The 26,294-nt window shown below is 41.4% G+C and overlaps 2 protein-coding genes across 3 annotated transcripts in view; one reads left to right on the top strand and one right to left on the bottom strand.

Annotated features, from left to right (window-relative positions):
* BRF1 (BRF1 RNA polymerase III transcription initiation factor subunit) overlaps positions 1–26,294 on the bottom strand; it is a 257,449-nt gene that overhangs the window by 128,064 nt on the left and 103,091 nt on the right. For both annotated transcript variants that reach the window (XM_030558590.1, XM_030558591.1), the window contains exons 6-7: positions 16,448–16,597; positions 14,870–14,963 (exon numbers count right to left, since the gene is read on the bottom strand). In XM_030558590.1, the coding sequence (XP_030414450.1) occupies positions 14,870–14,963; positions 16,448–16,597 (244 nt within the window). The remainder of the gene's footprint in view (positions 1–14,869; positions 14,964–16,447; positions 16,598–26,294) is intronic.
* BTBD6 (BTB domain containing 6) lies at positions 21,785–24,928 on the top strand. The gene is given in 5 exon segments (XM_030558592.1): positions 21,785–22,075; positions 22,571–22,666; positions 22,910–23,023; positions 23,252–23,275; positions 23,277–24,928. Coding segments are annotated over 5 exon segments (1,455 nt in total). The 5' UTR covers positions 21,785–21,860; the 3' UTR covers positions 24,283–24,928.

Raw genomic sequence — 26,294 nt, 5'->3', positions numbered from 1 at the left:
TGGCTATTGCCTGAGGCCTCAATCTTGCAAGCAGTTCCACATGGGTGCACCCTGCACCTATATGGAACTTGCAGCATCAGGTCCTTATAGAATGTGTAGTTTGAGAGCGAGGGAGATATTATATATTACACACATATGCATGTGCACATACACTACTTTTTAGCTATACATAAATAAATAACTACTTTCCTTAACTACCTGTCTGAAATATCTAGCCATTATACATTGTTTAAATTATGTACATGATATCAGCCTTTCACCAAATTTGTCAGTGTTTGAAATATGCCATCAAGATGACAAATTGCTAAACACATGACAGTTTTGCAGTTAAGAAAATCTGATGCAACCTTAACTGTTGCATGTTAATTTCAAGGGTGTATGAAATTCTGTCATAATAAAATTTATTTCCTCGATGAAATTCTACTTAAAACTATAAAAAGAACAGAACAGGAGTACTTGTGGCACCTTAGTTTTATGTAGGTTTCAGAGTAGCAGCCATGTTAGTCTGTATCCGCAAAAAGACAGGAGTACTTGTGGCACCTTTGAGACTAACTACAGAAAGCTTCAGTAGCCCACGAAAGCTTATGCTCAAATAAATTTGTTAGTCCCAAAGGTGCCACAAGTACTCCTGTTCTTTTTGCAGATACAGACTAACACGGCTACTACTCTGAAACCTACATAAAACTATATCTCATTTTCATTTTGTACTTTTTATCTAAAGAATAATGAAATGAGAGTGGCCAGTTTTAAGCTATGTGTAAAGGGAAAACAAGAAGATGTACAAATTAAGATATTTGGCTTGACACCAAGTCAAAAAAGGCATTAAAAACTGAAATTTGGCAGACAATTATTTTCTATTTATAGCAGAAGCAGTAGCAACCACTAGAGTTAAGGCTGAAATATAACTTCCAATATAACCCTCTCCCTTCCCGCTTTTAAGGGTGTCTGACAAACTCTCTCAAAACAAATTCCTTTGGAGCCAACATTTTCCAGAGTTTGGTCTGTGCCAACAGGCATCCCCCATATACACTCCTCCCCTGCCCCCCCCCCCGCCTCCCAGAAAAGATACCGCAAAGTCTGTTCCACTGTTCTTGTTCAGTCCATATATGTACAAAAATATACTTTTTGTGTGTGTTCAGTTCAGAAACATTGTGCACACAGCTCAACAACAGCGGAATATTATTGAGACTTGGTTTGGTTTGTGGATCTTACTGGAGTCTAAGAAACAAGGCAAGTTTGAAGGAAACTAGGGCAGCCATCATGCAGCTATGGGTACTGACATTTTTTCACCCATGCGCACCTTCCACAGGGGATTTCTTAGCCCAACCTACAGCTAGGAAGGATGGAGATGCCCAAGCACTGCTGACTTAGCAATTCAGTTATTCTGCTCACTCACTGAAAACCAAATTGTCAAGGGCTTTTAAAGTACAGACTACAAACACTTTTGAGAGTTCCAAGAAATGTAAAATCTGAGAGGGATAGAGTGTAGAGGGTAGGAAAGGCCATGAGACTCCTCTCACTTATTCCCCAGAGAGGGAGGCGGGGGGGGGAGGGGCTAATCACTTGAAGCTGCCAGGAAGGACTGAAGAGGGGAAGAAAAGTGTTTTAGACACTTCCAGTAACTAATACAGGCAACAACTGATGGACTGCCTATGCATACGCAAAAGCCTGACTCCAATTCTGGGGAGTGAACAGTGTGGAAGAAGGGCACATTGGAGCAGTAAGGGTGGAGCTTTCCAAAGAAGGAAAGAAGGACAAAGCATTGTGGTTCAGGAGGGAAATTTTAAAGAGGCATACACAGGATATGTACTTTTAACATTTTCTTTTACGTTGTCTATTACTAATGGTCTTTTTTAAAAGATTTTAAAGGGTATTTTAGTGCTTACCAAACAAAAGGAGGACAAGTTACATAGGAATCAGAGTTCAGAATGTTATATCAGATACCAAAGGAAAACTGCAGTGCATTGTAAGTTACACGGTAAATAGGTTTCAGAATATCAGAGGGGTAGCCGTGTTAGTCTGGATCATCTGAAGAAGTGGGTATTCACCCACGAAAGCTCATGCTCCAGAACGTCTGTTAGTCTATAAAGGTGCCACAGGATTCTTTGCAGGTTTCAGAATAGAAGCCCTGTTAGTCTGTATCCGCAAAAAGAACAGGAGTACTTGTGGCACCTTAGTGACTAACACATTTATTTGAGCATAAGCTTTCATGGGCTACAGCCCACTTCATTGGATGCATGTAGTGGAAAATACAACAGGAAGATATATAAACATACAGAGAACATGGAACAATGGGTGTTACCATACACACTATAAGGAGAGTGCTCAGTTAAGGTGAGCTATCATCAGCAGGAGAGAAAAAGAACTGTTTGTAGTGGTAATGAAAATGGCCCATTTCCAGCAATTCACAAGGAGATGTAAGGAACTGGGGCGGGGCGAGGGGGGAGGAGGGAATAAGCATGGGGAAATAGCTTTAGTTTGTGTAATGGCCCATCCACTCCCAGTCTTTATTCAAGCCTAATTTGATGGTGTCCAATTTGCAAATTAATTCCAATTCAGCAGTCTCGCACTGGAGTCTGTTTTTGAAGTTTTTTTGTTGTAATATTGCAACTTTTAGGTCTGTAATCGAGTGGCCAGGGAGACTGAAGTGTTCTCCAACTAGTTTTTGAATGTTGTGTTATAATTCTTGACATCTGATTTGTGTCCATTTATTCTTTTACGTAGAGACTGTCCAGTTTGGCCAATGTACATGGCAGAGGGGCATTGCTGGCACATGATGGCATATATCACATTGGTACATGTGCAGGTGAACGAGCCCGATGGCGTGGCTGATGTGATTAGATCCTATGATGGTATCCCCTGAATAGATATGTGGACAGAGTTGGCAACGGGTTTTGTTGCAAGGATCGCTTCTTGGGTTAGTGTTTTTGTTGTGTGGTTGCTGGTGAGTATTTTGCTTCAGGTTTGAGGGCTGTCTGTAAGCAAGGACTGACCTGTCTCCCAAGATCTGTGAGAGTGATGGATTGTCCTTCAGGATAGGTTGTAGATCCTTGATGATGCGCTGGAGAGGTTTTAGTTGGGGGCTGAAGGTGATGGCTAGCGGCGTTCTGTTACTTTCTCTGTTGGGCCTGTCCTGTAGTAGGTGACTTCTGGGTACTCTTCTGGCTCTGTCAATCTGTTTCTTCACTTCAGCAGGTGGGTACTGTAGTTTTAAGAATGCTTAATAGAGATCTTGTAGGTGTTTATCTCTGTCTGAGGGGCTGGAGCAAATGCGATTGTATCGTAGAGCTTGGCTGTAGACAGTGGTGTGGTCTAGATGAAAGCTGGAGGCATGTAGGTAAGTACAGCGGTCAGTAGGTTTCCGGTACAGGGTGATGTTTATGTGGCCATCGTTTATTAGTACTCTTGTGTCCAGGAAGTGCATCTCTTGTGCGGACTGGTCCAGGCTGAGGTTGACGGTTGGGTGGAAATTGTTGAAATCGTGATGGAATTCCTCAAGGGCTTCTTTTCCATGGGTCCAGACAATCGAAGAAGTCATCAGTGTAGCACAAGTAGAGCAGGTGCATTGGAGGACGAGAGCTGAGGAAGTGTTGTTCTAAGTCAGCCATAAAAATGTTGGCATCCTGTGGGGCCATGCGGGTACCCATAGCAGTGCTGCTGACTTGAAGGTACACATTTGTCCCCAAATGTGAAATAGTTATAGGTGAGGACAAAGTTACAAAGTTCAGCCACCAGGTTTGCCGTGACATCATCAGGGATACTGTTCCTGATGGCTTGCAGTCCATCTTTGTGTGGAATGCTGGTGTAGAGGGCTTTTAGATCCATAGTGGCTAGGATGGTATTTTCAAGAAGATCACTAAAGGATTGTAGTTTCCTCAGGAAGTCAGTGGTGTCTCGAAGATAGCTAGGAGTGCTGGTAGTGTAGGGCCTGAGGAGGGAGTCTACATAGCCAGACAACCCTGCTGTCAGAGTGCCAATGCCTGAGATGATGGGGCGTCCAGGATTTCCAGGTTTATGGATCACAAAGTATAACTATTTCCCCATGCATATTTTCTCCCCCCTCCCAGACACTCCCCCCAGTTCCTTACATCTCCTTATCAATTGCTGGAAATGGGCCATTTTCATTATCTCTACAAACAGTTCTTTTCCTCTCCTGCTGATAATAGCTCTCCTTAACTGATCACTCTCCTTATAGTGTGTAAGGTATCACCCATTGTTCCGTGTGTGTGTGTGTGTGTGTGTGTCCGTCCCTATTGTATTTTCCACTACATGCATCCGATGAAGTGGGCTGCAGCCCACAAAAGCTTATGCTCAAATAAATTTGTTAGTCTCTAAGGTGGCACAAGTTCTCCTGTTTTTTATGGTAAACAGGGATGCTTAATTACTATTTGTATGATCTCTTTTTACAAAGAAAAATTTAACATGGTTAATTCAAAATTTGAAGTATTTTTTCACATCTATATAATATTAATTGTAAGTTGAAATATCTTTACTAATATTTTGAGCAACAGATTGACTTGAGAAGGCTGATATCTGTAGAACCTAAAGAGTTAGGCCTGGTCTACACTAGTCTGTTATTCGGGAATTAACAGAGTTAATTCGGAAAAAAAAAGATTCTGTCCACACAACCAAACCGTTTTTTTTTCAATTTAAAGGGCTCTTTAATCAGATTTCTGTACTCCATCTCGGCAAGTGGAGCAGCACTTAAATCAAGATCGCAATCCCGGGTTAAAGGTATTGTGGAAGCAATTCAACATTATTGGCCTCCGGGAGCTATCCCTGTTGTCTGGCTGTGCGAAATTGGCTGCCAGGCAAGTTGCCTCAACCTCCCATCCCACCATAAACGTCTCCCCCTTACTCACAAATATTGTCGAGCACACAACAAGCAGCAATTACAATTGGAATATTGGTTGTGCTGAGATCTAACCGAGTCAGTAAACTGCACCAGCACGCTTTCTAACATCCAAGTAATGTGCGCCAAAGCGCCTTTAAATGGCCAAATGCACATTCTACCACCATTCTGCACTTGCTCAGCCTATAGCTGAACTGCTCCTTACTACAGTCCAGGCTGCCTGTGTATGGCTTCATGCATGACATTAAGGGGTAGGCTGGGTCCCTGAGGATAACCATAGGCATTTCAACATCCCCAACAGTAATTTTCTGGTCTAGGAAGTAAGTCCCTTCCCTGCAGCTATCCAAACAGACCAGAGTTCCTGAAGATGCGAGCGTCATGCACCTTTCCAGGCCATCCCACGTTGATGTCGGTGAAACGTCCCTTGTGATCCACCAGTGCTTGCAGCACCATGGAAAAGTACCCCTTGTGCTTTATGTACCGGCCGCCCCGGTGTGCCGGGACCAAGATAGGGATATGCGTTCCGTCTATTACCCCGCCGCAGTTAGGGAACCCAAGAGCACTAAAGCCATCCACAATGATCTGCACATTTTCCAAGGTCACTATCCTTGATAGCAGCTGGTCAATAACCGTGTTGGCTACTTGCAGCACAGCAGCCCCTACAGTAGATCTGCCCACTCCAAACTGATTCCCAACTGATCGGTAGCTGTCAGGCTTTGCAACCTTCCACAGTGCTATGGCCACTTGCTTCTCAACTGTGAGGGCTGCTCTCATTTTGGTGTCTTTGCGCAGGGAACAGCAAAGTTCCATGAAAGTGGCCCTACGCATATGAAAGTTTCGCAGACACTGGGAATCATCCCATACCTGCAACACTATGCGGTTCCACCAGTGTGTGGGGAATGCAGAGTTTGCAGCAGAAGCTGTGCAGCTCAGTTCACGATGGCCAAAAAACGGTGGAGAATTGTTGCCTTCTGTAGCTTGCATGTGAGCCCAGGACAGACAACATGGAAAAATTAGCTAATGATGCAAAAGCAGGAGAGCAGAGTTTGCAGTGGAAGCTGCGCTGCTTGGTTCACGGTAGCCAAAAAATGCGGGAAATGGTTAGATAAAAAAGTAGCTAGAAAGACGAGAGGACATGCGAGGTGGATTCACAGTACTAGGAGAGAGGGAGTGCACCATACTGCACCGTCTGCTGGCAGTATGGTGGCTGCCATAGCTTTCACGGAGGGAGGAGTAAGTGACAGCACACACCCAGAAACACCCATGAGAATGTTTTTACCCCATCATGCACTGGGAGCTTAACCCCAATTCCAATGGGCGACGGGGACTGCTGAATAGCTTTCCACAGTGCACCGCTCCGACGTTCGATGCTAGCCTCAGTACTGTGGACGCACTCCGCTGAATTCACGTGCTTTAGTGGGGACACACACAACACCAAATGTACAAAACTGCTTCCGAAAATTTGAATAGAATAAGTTCGAATTAATTTCGTACTGTAGATGTACCCATAGTCAATTGATTTGCCTTTTAGTAAAGTCTCAGAATATTTATATATGTTCCCCATCATTTATTGTCTGAGCTTTCTTTGAATTGTTGACCCATAGTATTGTATTCATTAGCATGAGGCAGGTTCAGACTTCATGTTGGCAGAGAGGTGATACAATACATTGGACAGACATGATTACAAGGAGTTTGCTAAATAAATCAGTCTATTTTTACATTATATTTTTTTTTTAAATGCACACACAACATATGCCTCAATATACATAAACCCCACTTTGTAGAGGCACTGAATACAGATATATCAGAGAAACTTTACACACTACTACTTATGTTATAATAATAAAATATAGTATATTAGTTTAAAGAAGATAGTTGTCTAATATTTTACAGGCTTGAGACTATGATAAGAGCATATTTTTAAATATATATTTGTGAATATATCATTAGTAAGTATTAAAAAATTAGCACCTTGAAAAGGTGTATGCCTGTACATGTGCTTATACCGAGGTAAAGCCCTAACACTTATGCAGTTGTTAATCAAACTTTAAAGCCCTGCAAACACTTATGCTGGTGCTTAATTTAATTTATGTGGTAATCCCATTGACTTCACAAGTTATCCTTTGGATTCTTGGAATTTCAATTTAAAGGCGACAACAAACTTTTTTTAAAAAAAGAATTTACTTCAAGAACTGAAATGTTTCTAGTACTTTATACAACACTAGTAGCTGAAAGCCATGCCACCACATAAGTGTATTTCATAAAATTAAAGTGTCTCAGAACTTAAAAATTAAACAGACTGTAAACCCCAACGATGATTGAACCTGGTGACATTCTAAACAGAAAGAGCTCTCAGCCATGCTTGCAGTTGTTTCCATCACTTCACGCTGACTCAGACATTCCAGACTTCAAAGTGACAATCCTGGAACCTTATTATACAGATTGCTTTGTTAATATTTGAAATTTAAAATAGGCTTATGAAATTTAATGGTTGCCCTTTGAGTATGTTATATGATTTACATAAAAAGAAAAGAAATACATCCTAACCTTACATTAAGGGAACTACTCAGATGAAGAATGTCAAGCAATTTCGGCGGCATTTTGGTGGATGCTCGATCGCTGGCCAGGACGCAGGTGCGTTTAGATGCCCCCGAGGGCACCATGGCACCCGCAGGCACTGGGTTGGGGACCCCTGGTGTAAACATAAGGGCTAGTTTATCAAATTTTTCTTGCAATGATTTCATTCAGATCCATAACAGTGGAATCTTTCGGTAATGATGCCTTGGGGTTTGGGTGGTTTTTTTGATCAACAGAAGAATTTTGCTGTGAGCAGAGAGGTTCTCTCTAACTGAAATTAAAATTCATACACTGCAAATGCTTTGAAACAATTCTGGTCTAACATTCCATTACCCTCTAAGTGACGTTTCACTACTGTACTGAAGTTCACCATCAGCAGGTTCTGTTGTGAACTGTATTTTAAAAATGAATCCTTTCTTAGAAATTCCATGTGTAAAAAACGACAATTTATTAAAAAACCTTAACAAGTATTTCATTTTTATTTACAAGTGTTTAAAAATAAGATGTATTTATTTCCATTGAAGAAACGCCTCAGATCTTCAAACAGGGATCAGGGCCCTGCTGTACTAGATACTGGACAAACACTGTGTCACTGCTCCAAAGAGATTACAAGTTAGCATTTAGCAATATGCAACAGGTGAATAAATGGATAAACAAGAGGGAGAATATTGACTGAAGGAAAACAGGTGATAGTGGAGACAGGTGCATTATATAAAGATATAAATGTAAGGGATAAACTAATACAAATATTAATGGAATCTAAAAGCCAATTCATATGTATCATCAAAACTGATACAGAGAAATAAAAACGTGACTGACTAGTTAATATTTGTACAGTGCTTTGAACCTATGAAGTAATATATAAATCAATATTATTCCAATTAGATTGGCGATGAAACAGATAGAATTTTCAGTGCATTTATAAATATTGAATACATTTTGTTTCAACAATTAGGATGAGATGTATATTTGAATTGTGTGCCTCAAATTACAAAGCTGCAAGGCCTTGTGAAATGATTGTTAAAGTTATTTACTGCAGCTCTCCCAAAAGAAAAAGAAAATGGTTTTAAACCAAAACATACAAGTTGAAAGTAATTAAGATCTCTTGTTTTAAATGGAAGTGAGAGGATCTGTTGTGTCACCATTATGTTTTGTTGCTTTTACCTTCCAAATGGGGTTTCTTTTTATGATCAGGTGAACAATTCTGCAAGATGAGAAGCTGAATTACTTAATACCCATTAATGTCACATATCTGTGAGCCTCCTGCTGAAACTACTGTTCTGATAAATAGCATTGGCAGATTATTGGCCCAAAGGCTAATAAGTAGGGCTCAATTCACCCCAGTCCCAGAGAAGAGGGTAAATTGACCCAGCCTGCACTGTCAGAGGCAGTTGTGCTACACAGGATTAGGATTAAACTCCCAGGGAAGGAGGACAGCTATAACCTATAGCAGTGGCTCCATAGGTAGAATGCTGCCATGGATTACACTGAACGGGCATCTCCCCCAGGTGCCTTAACCACACCATCTCCCCAAACCACACTGCCCACTTTTATGACTGTATACACCAACAGCAGTGACGGAGTTGAGAGCACATTGTCATGATCCAGCCCCACCAAGGCACATTTTCTGCCACAGACACTGGCATAATCCAGGAGCAAATCCACCCATCAGCAGCAATTTAACAAATTGTAAGAATAAATCAAATAATAAGGCACAACCAGGAGGCTCTGAAATACCAGTATTATTTTTTAATAACTTTGACTAAAATTTGTAGTTTGGTTTAAGAATTTTCAGGGAAAAGTACTCAGCAGTATGGGTGATATTTTAACATTGTCTATTAGCACCTACAACTAGTCCCATTCCCATCTACACAAAGCGATAACAGTTCTTAATACAATACAGCACAGAAACAGTAATAATTACAAATAAATAAAAGTGTACTTCATATGAGAAGAGAGATATTTAAGCACAGGAAGCAAGTACTTATTAATTCAGACAACTTCCATTTAATGATATTTCAAGATTCTAATTCTTGAAAGGAACGAAAAAACCTTTGGCTATAGAAACATTTATTCAAAGGGATTTTTTTTATTTGCCTTCGCTAAATACCATATAATGTGCTCTTATTTCAAAAACATCAATCAAGTTTTATAGATTCGTGATAAATACAGTTGTAATTATAGCTCCCTGAAAATATTCAGCTGTCACATTTACCTTGTCAAAGTAAATAACGCTGTCATTTTAGCTGATGTGTGTGACTTGAGTAAACATTTCAAAGCATGAATTTTACAACAAAATATCTTCACTTAAACAATTGATCAAAATTAAATTTACTTCCAACTGCAATTTACTATACGTATTACTACTCTTAATAAAAATTAACACTTAAATCATGAATTATAAAGTATATTAAAGAATATGCCCATTGACCAGACAGCAAAGTGACGTTAGTACTGATATATCCCCATCATTATAGCATACAGGCATCTCACAATTAATTCATTCTCATAACAACCTGTAAATTAGGGAAATATCATCATTTCCATTTTGAAGATTACAAATTGTATCACAACTATTTTTCACTACTGAAAAGCGAACTTCTGAAACTAGTACCTAATATCTAATTAATTAGCTGCACCTAGATGCTCTATAGCTGATCACTGGGTAAAAAATTTCCTCCAAAGATAAAATTTAACAAAATGTGGGTAATATTGGAGTTGGACAAATTTACCTACTGAAAGGAAAAAAAGGAGAGGTTACTTAACTTGTACAGTAACTGGGATTCTTCAAGATGTGCCCTCCTATCGGTGCTCCACGTCAGGATGCACACACATCCGTGTGCTCTTGCTTGAAGGTTTTCAACAGCAGTGTCTACAGATCTGCACCTTCATGTTCTGACATGAGGGTAATCTGGGGGAGGGGGTGGGAGGAGTGGAGGAGAGAGGAGAACACACCACCACTCCAGGTCCTTCTAAATCATGAAAGTCCAATGAGAGACTCTGAGGCCCATGGGGTACAGAAACCCATTTGGATAGACTGTGTTGGGGATGCAGACTGTTTTGAACTAGGCTTAGAGACACAGAGAATGTAGTCGTGCATTGGGTGTCACAATGTACAGGATGCCATGTGACCCAGAAGTTGTAGGCAAGCATTGCTGTGGTTTGTGGGCTCTATTATATTTTTATAAGAAGGTTAGATGTGGTGACAAACTGTCCCTGGGTAAATAGGTTCTGGTAGTAAAGGAGTCCAGAGTGGCCTTGATGAAGTGTCTATATTAAATGGGTGAGAGGGCAGACTTTTCCATGTTAAGTGGTGACTCAGGGCTTTCATGGTTGCTGTTTGAACCTTGAGGAACGAATGTCCTTTCAGGTGTCAATCATCCAGCTAGGAAAAGACGAATCCCATCTGTAGCCACAGAGTGTGTGGCCTTGTTGATGACATCGAGCAATGGTTGAAGAGATGCTTTGGCAACTGTCTGACATCTGTAATAATGGCCTGAAATTGCTCCCTCTAATCCTGAGGCAGGTGATCAATAAAATATGTAAATCTAGAGTAGTTTGTGAAGTCATACTTTGCCATAAAAGCTTGGTAATTGGCTACTGTGAACTGTAGAGAGACTCTTGGCTTGATTCTAGTCTCTGGCACCGGACTCAGTGCTTTCAAAGCATAAAGACAGTACCACTCTGTAGGATTTCTCAGTGTGCAACTTCTTGGTCGGTCCAGCAGTTGGTACCGGAAAGAACAGGAGCATCAGCAACATCCTTACCAGGACATGAGGTTACCTGAGATCCAGACTGCTGGGGTGACCTTCCCCTTTTCTTGTCCCAGGGCTTGGCTACACTCGAAACTCCAAAGTGCTGCTGCGGGAGCGTTCCCGCGGCAGCGCTTTGAAGTGCGAGTGTGGTCGCGGCACCAACACTGAGAGAGAGCTCTCCCAGCACTGCAGGTACTCCACATCACCGTGGGGATTAGCTTGCAGCACTGGGAGCCATGCTCCCTGCGCTAGGGCACTGTTTACACTGGCGCTTGCAGCGCTGTAACTTGCTGCGCTCAGGGGTGTGTTTTTTCACACCCCTGAGGAAGAAAGTTGCAGCGCTGTAAAGCGCCAGTGTAGCCAAGGCCCCATTCTAGGAAGTCAGGTCTTTTCCTCTTTGAAGGTTTTGACAGTCCCATAAGGCCCCCAGAATCTTTGCTTATCAAAGAATCGAAGGCAGGGGGCCACTCCAGTGTATAAGGGTTTAATTCTGTCCTTCCTCAATTTCCCAGGTCTGCTCTTAAATCCTGAGAAAATCTTACATTTGGTAGGAATGTGGCATGTTTGACAGGATTTGGAGTGTGAGGCCTTGGGAATAGCCCATACTCAAGGCTAGAGATCAACTACCTGAAAGGGGGTTCACACGAGGATGGATCTAGACTGTTCTCAGTGATACCAGATGATAGAACAAGGACTAATGGTCTCAAGTTGCACTGGGGGAGGTTTAGGTTGGATATTAGGAAAAACTTTTTCACTGGGAGGGTGGTGAAGCACTGGAATGGGTTACCTAGGGAGGTAGTGGAATCTCCTTCCTTAGAGGTTTTTAAGGGTTAGGCTTGACAAAGCCCTGGCTGAGGTCCAAGAAGGCAAAAGTGGGTGAGAAAAAAAGGGGGGGCATGCCCCCCCCAAAGTGCTGAATATGCTAAATTAACTGCAAATAAAGACAAATAAAGAAAATACTAAGAAAAAATAAAATGTAAGCAAGAGGAGTAGCCAGCCACGTGGCTACCAAAAGCGGACACTGTGACGCTCCATCGCAAGCCCCAGGCAGTTGAGAAGGAACTAGAGTGGCGGTGGGTGCACCCCTCTTTATCTACCCTTGTGTCAGGGCACATGGACATCCAGGACACAGGCACGGACCCATGGACACTGCTGACAAGAATCTCCAGTCAAGAGCTCATGGGCACTGGCATAGCCAAACATGGAGCACCCACAGGTACACTACTCAAAGAATAATGGGTGAATATTTTCACAGTTTGGTTACTTTTTACTGAATTCATGGGGAAAAAGTTAGAACTCTCTAGTAGTCTTCCAGTTATACTCATTTTTTGTTTTCTCATTAATAATTAATTGCGCTGTTAATAGAATACCGTTTATTTAAATATTTTGGGTGTTTTCTACATTTTCAAATACATTGATTTCAATTACAACACAGAATACAGAGTGTACAGTGCTTACTTCATATTTATTTTTGATTACAAGTGTTTTCACTGTAAAAAAAGAAATAATATTTTTCAGTTCACCTAATACAAGTACTGTAATGAAATCTCTTTATCATAAAGATTGATTTTACAAATGTAGAATTATGTACAAAAAATAACTGCATTCAAAATAAAACAATGTAAAACTTTAGAGCCTACAAGTCCACTCAGCCCTATTCCTTGTTCAGCGAATCACTCAGACAAAGAAGTTGTTTACATTTGCAGGACATAATGCTGCCTGCTTCTTGTTTACAATGTCACCTGAAAGTGAGAACGAGCTTTCTCATGGCACTGTTGTAGCCAGCATCACAAGATATTTATGTGCCAGATGCACTCAAGATTCATATGTCCCTTCATGCTCAACCACGATTTCAGGAGACATGCATCCATCCCAATGACTGGTTCTGCTTGATAACAATCCAAAGCAGTGTGGACTGACACATGTTCATTTTCATTATCTGAGTCAGATGCCACCAGCAGAAAGTTGATTTTCTTTTTTTGGTGGTTCAGGTTCCGTAGTTTCTGCATCAGAGTGTTGCTCTTTTAAGACTTCTGAAAGCATGCTCCACACCTCGTCCCTGTCAGATTTTGGAAGGCACTTCAGATTCTTAAAGCTTGGGTCGAGTACAACAGTTATCTTTAGAAATCCCACATTTGTGCTTTCTTTGCGTTTTGTCAAATCTGCAGTGAAAGTGTTCTTAAAATGAACAATGTGTGCTGGGTCATCATATGAGACTGCTAGAACATGAAATACATGCCAGAATGTGGGTAAAACAAAGCAGGGGATATACAGTTCTCTCCCCAAGGAGTTCAGTCACAAATTTAATTAACGCATTACCTTTTTTAACGAATGTGATCAGCTTGGAAGATGTCCTCTGGAATGGTGGCCAAAGCATGAAGGGACATACGAATGTTTACAAAAATGCAAGGCAAATGCCTGTTCTCACTTTCAGGTGATGTTATAAATAAGAAGAGGATAGCATTATGTCCTTTAAATGTAAACAAACTTGTTTGTCTTAGCAATTAGCTGAACAAGAAGTAGGACTGAGTGGACTTGCAGGCTCAGAAGTTTTACATTGTTTTGTTTTTGAGTGCAGTTATATAACAAAAAAAATCTATTTGCAAGTTGCACTTCCATGACAAAGACATTGCACTACAGTACTTGTATGAGATCAATTGAAAAATACAATTTCTTTTGTTTATCATTTTTACAGTGCAAATATCTGTAATAAAATATATACACTTTGATTTCAATTACAACACAGAATACAATACATATGAAAATGTAGAAAAACATCCAAAACATTTAATACATTTCAATTTGTATTCTATTGTTTAACAGTGTGATTAAAACTGCAATTAAACATGATTGATTTTAATCGCAATTAATTTTTTTGTGTTAATTGTGTGAGTTAACTGTGATTAATCAACAGCCCTACTCATTAATGAAAATGCAAGCAATTGTTAGGTCTTCTTTAGATTATGTCCTTCTTTTAATATTTTGACTTCCAATTATTTACCTTGATATGAAGTGTCCAAAAATATTTTTAAAGAATAGTGTCTTCAAAATTAAAAGACAAAAAGGTACATGGAAAATTTTCATGTTCAGGTTCTGGTCACAACCACTTGCGACCTTAAATTAAATTGCCCCCTTGTTTTATAAGTCTGGTTTTTATTATGCTCAGGCCATAGTTCTATTTCATCATCATCACTGTGCTACTAAAAATGCAGGACTCTACAGAAAATTTTACGAATTTTGTAAAGTGGTGTGTATTATCCATTACAAAAAACCAGGATACACTAGGGACTAAATACTGGGTTAATGCAGTAAACCCACAGCATTCACAGCTTTGCAGATCAATCATTTACTCCACCTGCACAGTTAAGAACACTGCTGACATTTCCGCCACATAAATCCTGTGTGATGTTACCCAAATCACTTAACTCTGCCTCAATTTCCCCAACTGTAAAATGGTGATAATGCTTCTTACTCACCTTTGTAAAGCACTTTGAGGATCTGGAGTTGGAAAATGCTATACAAATAGCAAGAAATGTTACTTAAGGTTGACCTGCAAACCAAGTTTTTACTTTCATAGTTCCTGGAATTTCTAAAAAGAAAAATAATCCATTTCTCTCTCACCTGCATGAATTTACTACTCTTTATTATCTTAAGTAAAAGATTAAAACAGTAAAACTCCACTGACCTTTTCCTTAACGTTGACTCACAAACCTTGACCACTCTGATAACCTCTTTAACAGTACGTCGGAAATCATGCATTCTTGCTGCCACTAGAAGAGCTAGAGAATGAGCAGAGAAAGTCAGTGACAAAGATATCTAAACAAAGCAAACCAAAGGAAAGAAGAAACCACTGAGCCAGACAAGTGTACTCTATCTCTGTTCTCAACTTCAGTTAAAGAACAGCAAATGCTAACGTTCAGATGTATACTTGAATTCAGGTGATTACGTTGAATTGTACAAACTTTGCTTCCCACTCAATAAAATTAAGCCGGCTAAATGTGTTCTTCAAAATTCTATGCTTTGGTTGGGTTTTGCAGCCAAAGTGAGCTACTCAAATATAACACAAAAGAATGTAATTTTTTTCAATAGCAATCTGGTCTTCATCAATAAATTGCTCTCCTAGAACCTTCACCAGAAGCCAAAAATAAGATACAGATCCCATCCAGGTAGTTGTCAGCACCAGCAAAAGATTATTTCCTATTATTACTATTTGTATTTTGGTAGTACCCAAAGGCTCATGGAATCGGGACTCCATGGTATTAAATGATATACCAATGCAGAGGATAGATAACATGATCCCAGTCCTAAAAAGTTTACACTCAGATTTGAAACACGACACAAAACTAAGTGTCACAGACAGTAAAAGAGAGGGTGAGGGTACCAAGAAGACCATGTGGATCACATCTGTGCGTTCTGCATTATTGCAAAAATACTTTCTTTTACATATGTACTCACTTAAAATTTGCAAATAATGCAAAGAGTTCAGATAACCTATGCAACCAAACAAGCTTCTTGATACCCTCACCATATCAGCTATCCCTTACTCAACCTAACCTAAGTTGCTGGGTTTTTTTGTAGGTATTAGAGCATAAATGGATCTCCTGCATAGAAATGTGAAGGAGGAAAAGGTAGCATTCCTATCGATTAGTTCAGGGAGGGCACTTCATGCATGAGAGGCAACATAAAAAAATGCATGAAGATATTTGTGGGAAAAGAGGAGAAAAGGTAAGTCAAAGTTAGTATCACTGGCAAGTTAGAGGGGATGGGGACTATGCAATGGGGAATAAGAGTCATTAAGAAAGCAGGGGCAGGTTAATGAATGGCTTCAAAGGTGAGGACAAAAAGCTTGAATTTGCAGAGCCAGTAGAGGGATTTCAAGTGAGAAGGAGTGACATGGGCAGAGCAATAGGCAAGGAAGACAATCTTAGCAACTGTATTTTGCAGATATTAGAGTGAGTGATAGGATACCAGAGAGAAGGGTAGAGTAAACAAGATGCAAGAACATGAGGGCTGGAACAAAAATCTTAGCACCATGGACAGAAATAAAAGGTTGAATTTTGGAAATGCTTTGGATGAAGAAGTTGCTGGATCTGAACATGGTTCCGCACGTTTAGGGCATAAGAGCAAAGGGCATCTAATAACTTCTCAGCTAAGAGATGAAAAGTCACCATCTGATGGCTAAACCCCAAAACAGAGCCTTTTTTATATAGCACATCAGATTGGCACTTTGTGCACTGAACAATTTACACAAGATTTTATCTACCTGCTCCACAGAGCCCCGATGGCCGGCGTCCTGTGTGCATCCAGTCTCTTTTCATCCTCTGTAATAATCTTAGAGCTGTCATTGATACCTTCTGGTTCTTATCTCCAAATTCTAGCATGTGTGCAAAACGAGGAATATATAAACATGGATCTGCAACATAATAAGATACAATTATTTCTAATCTTGACTTTTAGCTTTTGAAACATGTACCTTGAACAAGTCTACCACAGACATCCCATGGTTGATTTGCTATGTATCTCAGTAACAAAAAACTCTTACAACAAAAAAAATGGAGACTGGATCCTTTGACCTGGTTATTCTTTAGAAGCACCTTTTTAATCTCTGTACCAATTAGCAGCTAACACACTAATCCTTTTTTGCTTTACAGTTCAACATTTTTAAAGTATCACCATGGTATACTCCACATATACAGTACTTGTAGGCCACAGTTCTGCAATGACTTGTGCATGTGCCTAACTTTATGCATATGATGGACATTAATGGGTGACTCCACACGTGTTAACTCAAGCATTTGCAGGACTGAGGGATAATTTAGATTCAAACTTTTTAACATTCACCAATATAGTAACATATATACTAACTTATGTGTCTCCGTACCTGATTGTAAATTACTCTTTGAAATGCAATTAATCTGTTTAAGAATAAAATATTACTACCAAAAGTCTACACTTATCTCCAAATTTAAGCAGCTACAGTTCCTTAATCAAAATTCCATATTCACAGAGTCATACTCCAGCAATACAAAAAGTTTATCAGGCACACCGGAGCAGATCTTCACCTGGTGTAAAATGTCATTGACTTCAATGGAGCTAAAATAATTTACACCAAATGAGTATCTGCCCCTCTGTGTATAAGATAGTTTCAAATTTTGGTGTTCTCATCTATAGACTAATAGAACAGCAAAAAGCTGTCTGCATGGGTGGCTGGTTTACCTAAACCAACTTCTAGTTTATCAAAAAGAATCTTTTAAAAGCTATGCTTTATACTTGTTTACTCTCTTTTTCCGGGGTATCAGTTTCTCATTTCCTGACAGCCTCTTATCACTTGATCCAAAATCTATGGGGTATGGGTAAATTGTTAACTATTACACTCAACTCAATTTCCTTAGCTGATTCCCCATTTGGGCACTTCAACTGATAAAGATGGTATTTCTGCTGAAAACATTCATTTAAATAGTCTTACAGATTTGCAATTAATCAAACCAGTTACATTTTACTACTAAGTTCAAACAATGGATATCCTGTTGCCAATTTCAATGACCAAGATTGTACTACACACCGGCAGACTCCCAGCCTTTCCATTTAAAAGACTGCATATTTTACTTTAAAGCAAAAACTTCCAAACATAAGTATTTCTCCCAAATAATTTTGAAATTACAAAATGGAATCAACTAGTAAAAATGATTATAAATAAAACAATAGAAATATTAACTCCCTAAAGGCAATTAGTAAGGAAACAGAATCATTTCCATTGTTCTCCAATCATCATCCATATCACATCTAGCATCAGGTATTCCTATTTAACTTAAAGTATTTTAAGGTGTCTATCACCAAAAAGTAACTGGATTGTCTGAAAGAATATACCAGGGAAATCTACCTTCAAATCCTTCAGTTAAAAAAAAAACCACGGCCAGCTCTATAAAGTTCTTTCAAAACTATGGTCTCATTTTAAAAAAAACTCCATATTTAACAAAAAACTTTTCAACTCATAATCCAGCAAAACATAATGACCCTTTAAAGTGAAAACTCATTTCTCTAGCTTTTTACATTTTCCAATTTCCATTTTACATTATTCCAAAACACCAAATATGTTAGGTAAATGAGCTGACAATTTCAAAATCTTCTCAAGTTCACTTGGCAGGGTTCATACAAAAGGGCTCAACTTCAATGGGAGCCGAGGCCACTCAGCACCTCAAAGTCAAGGCCTCAAATGAGGGGAGGAATTTATTATTACTTTAAATTCTTCAAAGTTTTTTTCACTATAATTTCTATGAACTGACGAACATTTGCATCGTAGCTTTTCAGGAAATTCTGCTGGCATTCATGCCCACAGATCATTTGACAGAAACAAGTTTGTGCTACACATTATTAATTTACATCTTTAAACTAACAAAACAATTGGAGTCTTGAAAAGTAGTAAATGCAAATGACAAACAAAAATAAAAAATGAAAAGAAGCTCTCCACCAACCGGCAGACTGTAAATGGCTGCAATGCAATATTAAGAGTATAAGAATTAAATGTAGGTCTAGGATGAATGTAAAACCAACTGCTTAACTGGATGCAAACAAGCTGACACATGTTTTAAAAGTTAAGTTAAAAGCAGAATACTGTGGTTCTTTCACTCATTCTAAATAAATGCGTAGATACTGCAGACAGCTCCAGGCCGGCAGAACTCTGCTCCCATACAGAGCCCTATTGACTTCAGGAAAATTCCATGCATTTGCAAGGGCCATTCTGAGCCGAACGGCTTGCAGGATCAGGGTGAAAGCTAGTAGTTACGTTTATTTATGCTACTACTCAATGTGCACTCAGAAAGAACTTCACTCTTCAGAAAGTTTCCCATATCCTTCCTTCCTATCCTACCTTTGTCGTGACACCTCTGCTTTCAATAGTATCCATCAAAATAGATAAATGTCTGGGTGAAAAACGAGGTGGCCACAAAATTTCAAAATCATCATTATGAGCAAGAAAGCAAGAATCACTGGATCATATAAAACAAGACAGGGCATAAATGTGTGGTGTGTGAATAGTTACTGTAATACAGTACGCTTCAGGAGATTAATAACAGGCCTTGTTCAGAAATGACTGCTCCTCTATCACCCCCTACAAAAAACCCACAGAAAATACGGCAAAACTATAATCCAGCAAAACGCTAGAAATCAAACTTAGAGGTGCTGGCAATAGTGGTGCAAGTTACACACTGGTAAACAGAGATTCGTCAGGAGCAAGAGCGTAAAACCCCAGGTGCAGAAGGATGATGGGTGGGGCTGTCGCTGGGGAAACAACCAACAGGTTTGTGGGTTTAAGATAAAGCCCAACAGTCAGGAGCAGCGCCAGGGTTTTTGGCGCCCTAGGTGGGGGTCCTTTCGCACTCCCGGTCGTTGGCGGCAATTCTGTGGCGGGGGGTCCTTCCGTGCTCCCGGTCTTTGGGGCACTTCCGCGCTCTGGGTCTTCGGTGGCAATTCTGCGGCTGGTCCTTCACTCGCTCCGGGACCTGCCACCGAAGAACCCCCCACCACCGAGTTGCCGCCCTCCCAAATCCTGATGCGGTCACCTAAATGAAAGCGCCTAAATGAAAGCCAACAGTTGCCTTTCCTGCTACAACCCCCCCCCCTTACACTATCTGTATGTGTGCAGGATACTCCAGCTTCCGGAATGTAGCCCAAGTGTCTGCTGCAGTGCTGACTTGCATCCTGACTATCCCTCACTGCTTTTACCAGCGGGACAACTTAGTTTTAAAAGTCTGTGCTCTTGCTGCTCCGAAAAGTTCAAACCCTGGAGGGAGAAGGGGCCTGACAGCAAGCAACTTTGCGCGAAAGGCGGCTGCAGAAGGCCTTGGGGCGCCCTCGCTCGGTCCGGTTGGGAACGACTGGCTGCAAAGAAACAGGATCTCAGACCCAGCCCCCTCCCGTCTTCCCAAGCATTTCCATAATCATGGCTTCTGACTCCACGGAGCAGCCTGCGGTGCAAACTTTCCCAGCTCGGCGTGGGCGAAGGGACGCCTGGTGAGGGTAGCAGGTACAGTGACTCCGACTTTTTGGGTGGTCTAGGGCAGGCTGGGTCTCTGCAGAGGTCCCCCGCTGCTGGGCAGCAGCTACGTCCCAAACTGCAGTGCTGCTGTGCCTCTGCGTGGCATTTCTGCCTTGCATGCTAGGGCTCCCACTCTGCAACATGTCAGACTGGCTCGTATGCTGCAAGTAATGCCCGGGATCGGGAAGCAAACAACAGCCTCGCAGGCTCTATGTGCACGGGTTTGGGGGGAGGAGGGAGGCTTTCAGGAAGAAAAGTCGCTCCGATCGCCAGCTCTGCCCCCATCTGTTTACTGCCTTCCTGATTCACCTTGGCTCAGCACCAGAGCCCGAGTCAAGCCAAGCTGAGCGCTGCTCTCGGGAGGGGGAGACGCTGCAGCTGGGGGCTCTCTCGGGGAAGTTGAGCGCAGGCTGCGGATCGCCCGTGGGGCTGGGTTTACTTCTGCAGAGGGCTGAGAGAAGTTGGCGGGGTAGGTCCCCATTGCACCGGGGCCGGGGGGTTGCTAGTGTGAGGTTCCCCCGCCTCTGGGGGTGAATTTGAGGCATCGGTACATTTGGCTCCATTGCGCCTTTCCTGGCGGTGGATTTTGGCTCCCTGTAATTTCCCAGGGGGGGGGGCGAGCTGGTGAGTAGGAGGGAGCGGAGAAGAATGACATATTGTCTGGGAAGGGAGGGAGCCCGGCCTCCCCATTGGAGCAGGCGGGCGTGACGCGCGGGGCCGCGGCTGGCTATTTGAGCAGGAGGCGGAGGAAGCGGACACACACGCACACACGGAGGGGGCAGCGCACAGGCGGGAGCACTCCGGGCGCCCGGCCCCGCTGCAGAACCACAACCAGGCAGGGAGGCGGCCCCAAGGGCAGCGCCCGCTCATCGCCGGGAGACGTGCCGAGCGGCCCTGGCCTTTCGGTCGCTGCGCGGGGCGCGGACCCAAACCCGGCCCCGGGGGCATCTGCTCAGAGCAGGACTGAATCTGGGAAGTTTCGTTCCGCGGGCAGCGCGGCGGGATTTACAGCGGCCGCCTCCCCTCCCGTGCGGAGGAATCACACGGCGTGGACTGGGGACTGCAGGCAGGGTTTGTTCGGCCCTTGGATAAAAACCGGGGCTGGGAACTTGCTGGTTTCTCTGCAGATGTTTAACCCTTGCCCGGAAGAAGGATCCGAGTCGCCTTTCAAAGAGGATCCAGTGGTTGGCAGCAGCTCAGCGCGGGCTGGGCTTTAACTCTTGGAGGCTTTGTGGATTGACTCTGCTGCTCCTCCTTTTGGGGAAACTCTTTGCCTGTATCCCTCCTGGGGTCTTCCTGTTGCAATCCTGCCTGTGGTCTTGTAGGCTGGGACCTTCAAGCAAAGGTGAGCACTGGCACTCGTTCACTACGGCACCATTCTGCTCCCTAGAAAAGGTGCTGAGGGCTTTTGAGCAAAAGCTGCAGTTTTAAAATCATAAGTATCCAGGTAGTGGGACTTGACTTTAGAATAGCGTCCCTCTTGCTCATGCCACTAGCCCCATGGCTGCCTCAATGGCAGATCATGAAGTGTTGACTTTCTTCTTACTGCTTCCAGAGACCTTAAAGAAGTCAAAAAGAGTGTGAGGTCCAACGGCAAGTGCCAGCATGCTATGAAATAGTGCCCCTGTCCCTAAAGAAGAAGATGGCTGCAGAGCTTTACCCTGCCAGTGCTAACACCAATATTGCAAACAGTAATAACGCTGCTGCTGCTGCCACTGTTGCTGCCAATAGCAAGAAAAACGCCCTTCAGCTTCAGCAGAGTGCCCAGCCGCCGCCACCACCACAACTGCAAAACCTGAACAACAACAATTTGGAGAGCTCCAACTGGCAATCCTTCCACCCCACCCTGCGGGAGAGGTAAGAGCCAGCCCAGCCACAGTGCACAGAATTTGGGCAGCCTTTGCCCCTCCACCCTGCAGGAGAACTACAGGGCAGGAGCCATTCCCACAGCCATCCCCCTTCTGTGGCAAAGGCAGGGAACATGGGTTGTTTAGCAATGAGCAGCCCTGCCATCCCAGATTGGGTGGGAGGAGAAGGTATGGCTCCCCAAGCCAAAAAACAGCGAGTTCTGGCAAGTCACAGGCCCCCTGCAATCAGGGGAGTTCAAGTAGTGCATCTGCATATTCGGCCACATTCTGCCCTCAACTCACTTGTGCAACCACCTACTCCACAGTAAAAGAAAGTATCCTGCTGTGTCCCACTGCACAAGGGGATGCCAAGCTGTTAGCAAGGGGATGGAGGCAGACACGTACTGAAACCAGGTCTCGATTTATGTAGCATTAGGTTGCATTGTGGCATCAGGTGATAAACTTGGCAAATCTAATTTGGTTTCTCCTTTCCTGTTACTTTCAGGAACGCATTGATGTTCAATAACGAACTTATGGCTGATGTACATTTTATTGTAGGCCCCCTGGGGGCATCAAAGAAAGTTCCTGCCCATAAGGTTGTGCAGTTTTTTTTTTTTAAACACTTCTGCTAGGGTAGTGGAGTTACACTTGTCTAATTATGATATTTTGTCTTATCTCCAAAGAAATACCTTTATATATCTTAATTATAATGGGACAGTTTAAGGGATTTGTTTGAATTGAAGTTTTAAGTTTCCCCCAGTATCTCTTCTATCAGCTAGTATATTTAATTACTACAGCTATGTACTAAAGACATACTTCTGTTTGTTTGTTTTTTAACAGTATGTTTGGCAGTTGGTAGCTCTGTCTTCTATGCTATGTTTTATGGTGATCTTGCAGAGGTCAGATCTGAAATCCATATACCAGATGTGGAACCTGCAGCCTTTCTAATCTTATTAAAGTAAGTGTTTATTACAAGTCTGCACTCTGTGGAGAGACTAAAAGTGGTTTATAAATATCTTTAAAATCTTTTAAATGGCACCTAGGCGCATACATATATTATGCTTTATCAACCATTTGTCAGCACATTTAATAATGTCAAATTGCTACTTGTCAGTTATGACAATGGTTAGCTTAATCTCTCACGGATTATGTCACTTTTAAAATACTTGTTTTTTATTCTGTTTAGGTATATGTATAGTGATGAGATTGACCGAAGCTGACACAGTGCTTGCTACTTTGTATGCTGCCAAGAAGTATATCGTCCCAGCCTTAGCAAAGGCTTGCGTCAATTTTCTGGAGACTAGTTTAGAGGCTAAAAATGCTTGTGTTCTGCTGTCTCAGAGCAGACTCTTTGAGGAGCCAGAATTGACGCAGCGCTGCTGGGAAGTAATTGATGCTCAAGCAGAAATGGCATTGAAGTCAGAAGGCTTCTGTGAAATTGATCAACAAACATTAGAGATCATTGTAACCAGGGAAGCACTAAACACTAAGGAGGTGGTAGTTTTTGAGGCTGTTCTTAATTGGGCAGAGGCTGAATGCAAAAGACAAGGGCTACCAATTACACCAAGGAACAAGAGGAATGTATTAGGAAAAGCTTTATATTTGGTGCGGATTCCAACTATGACTTTGGAGGAGTTTGCCAATGGAGCTGCTCAATCTGACATCCTTACCCTTGAGGAAACGCATAATATATTCTTGTGGTATACAGCTGCAAATAAACCCAAGCTAGAATTTCCACTGACAAAAAGGAAAGGACTTGTACCTCAAAGATGCCATCGATTTCAATCCTCTGCATATCGTAGTAACCAATGGAGGTACAGAGGTCGCTGTGACAGTATTCAATTTGCTGTAGATAAAAGGATATTCATAGCCGGACTAGGCTTGTATGGGTCAAGCTGTGGTAAAGCTGAATACAGCGTCAAAATTGAACTTAAGCGTCTAGGAATTGTTCTTGCTCAAAACCTGACAAAGTTCACCTCTGATGGATCCAGTAATACTTTCTCTGTGTGGTTTGAACACCCTGTGCAGGTTGAGCAAGACACATTTTACAATGTAAGTGCCATTCTTGATGGCAATGAACTTAGTTATTTTGGGCAAGAGGGAATGACTGAAGTACAATGTGGAAAAGTAACATTCCAATTCCAGTGCTCCTCAGATAGTACCAATGGAACTGGAGTACAAGGAGGACAAATACCTGAACTCATTTTCTATGCATGATGCATTTCACTTTGATTGTATTCCACACTAAAGGATGTTTTGATTACTACAAAACTCTACAGCAGTGTGGAATGTTACACTACTTCCTTATCTATTACATCCGGCTATCAAAATAAGTGAAGGAATGCTCTTGAATTTAATCTTATTTTATTTATTCATAAGATATTTGACTTAATTAAAACTGCAACATGCAGAAAAATGTTAATTCTGCACGTATTGTGCATTTATTTTGTATATAGATAACTAACTTGCAGACTGCAGCTGATTCAAGCAGGATGTTCTAAACTAGAGCAATTTATGAATCTGTGAAATAGAACACATTTTTACTTGCCCTAAAACCTGTGTACTTGATCATTGCTGATTTTATGGCTAGTATCCATGTTAATATATCTGTAGTACAGTTTTAGTGGTGGGACTCCTAAGAAAATGATAAACAGAACATTCAGACTACTGTGTTTGTCTATAAAAGGCATAACTATCAGCACAAATATAGAGATTGCTTTGCAAGGTAACTAAAGCTCTCCACAAACAGGCAGACTATACCGTTTCTTCCCCTCTCTGAGGTAATGTATAAGGGAGCACCGTCTTCTTAAACTTCCGTGATAAAGCAGAAAGGTTTGAGCGACAGTAAAGTGATTTAAAAACATATCCTAAGCTTTTATTTGAAACCTTACAAGCTTTCATTCAGATTAAGTTCTTTACAGCTACTGCATTTGCTCTTCGTGGAGTTAGGGAAGCTTTAGATTAAACTGACATCTGTCCCATTTTCAAGTAAGTTGCAACAGACTGGCCTAATGTCTAGGCCCTTATCTACACACAGTTAAAAACAGATTTGTTAAAGTGGTACAGAAACTGTGTGTGGACTAAGATAATTAGAAACCAATGTATGAAGTAAAAACTTTGACTCAGTTTTATATAGATTTGGTAAAAGTTACAGTACTAAGCCCCATTTAAATGCACCTTAAATTTGTGGTTTTTTTTTAATATCTCTATATATAAAAAAAAATCCACTGAAGGAGCAAAGAACTGAAATATATCAATAATTAAACTGCCCAAATTCAGATGCTAGCTTGAGAGAGATACAGTCTGGTAAAAATAATCTTAAATAGTACATTTAAAATTCCTTCTGAGGGAGGAAGCCATCTAAACAGGCTGCATACCTAGAGCACCCTCTTTGCTTTTTTCTACAGCTGACAGGTGAAATAATTCCTCAAAAGTGTTTTATCACTTATTTACACCTGTTGAGCAAATTTGAGGATACAGATCACAGAAATGACTGAAGTAGCTTTTTCTATCAGAGATTAGGGCAGCTGAAAATATTTACTGTGTACTATAAGCAGTACCCTTTTCTCATCCTTTTAGCAGTGACCTTGGAAAAATTACAGAACAGAGATTAGAGATTTTTTTCCTGGTGTAAAAAGTACCAGTAATATTTAGTTTAAAGCCGCCTTTGTTTTCCAGACACGTATTTACTGGCTGCTGTAAGATAATTCAATTCAAATACAAACTATAATACAGGACTTCTAGTTCTGTCTTTAGAAACTGCAGTGCAAAATACTGAGAGTGCTGGATTTCCACTGTAAAAATCAGAGGGAGAATATTCTTTTCATCAAGTATTAAGATATGCAGAGTGAACTGGCCCTGTGACTTGGCTGATAGCTGTGTATTGTCACATGATACCTGGACTCCATGATCACTGAACTCAATAATTGGACAGGTGATGCTTAGTTTCCAGGGAGAGCAATGTTCTCAAGTGCTCCTCAATAGCTACCCGTAAATAGACTGAAGTTGCCTGTTCGTTGATGATAAAATCTCTCAGTCCATCGATGCAGATTAAAAGCTGTTAAGAGTTTGAAGAAATACTAGACAAAAGAGGAGGGTGACAGTCACCTGATGCCCTTTTGGACCAATCCCTTTAACTGTAGTTAGCAAGGTTTTCTGTAGCTCACAGTCTGCCAGGCTTGACAAAGTACTGAAATGTAACATGCATACACTGCTGTCTGGAGCGGCTA

Source organism: Gopherus evgoodei, chromosome 4 (genome assembly GCF_007399415.2).
Source record: "Gopherus evgoodei ecotype Sinaloan lineage chromosome 4, rGopEvg1_v1.p, whole genome shotgun sequence".
NCBI classification, from domain to species: Eukaryota; Metazoa; Chordata; order Testudines; family Testudinidae; genus Gopherus; species Gopherus evgoodei.
This window is presented reverse-complemented; position numbering and strand designations above follow the sequence as displayed.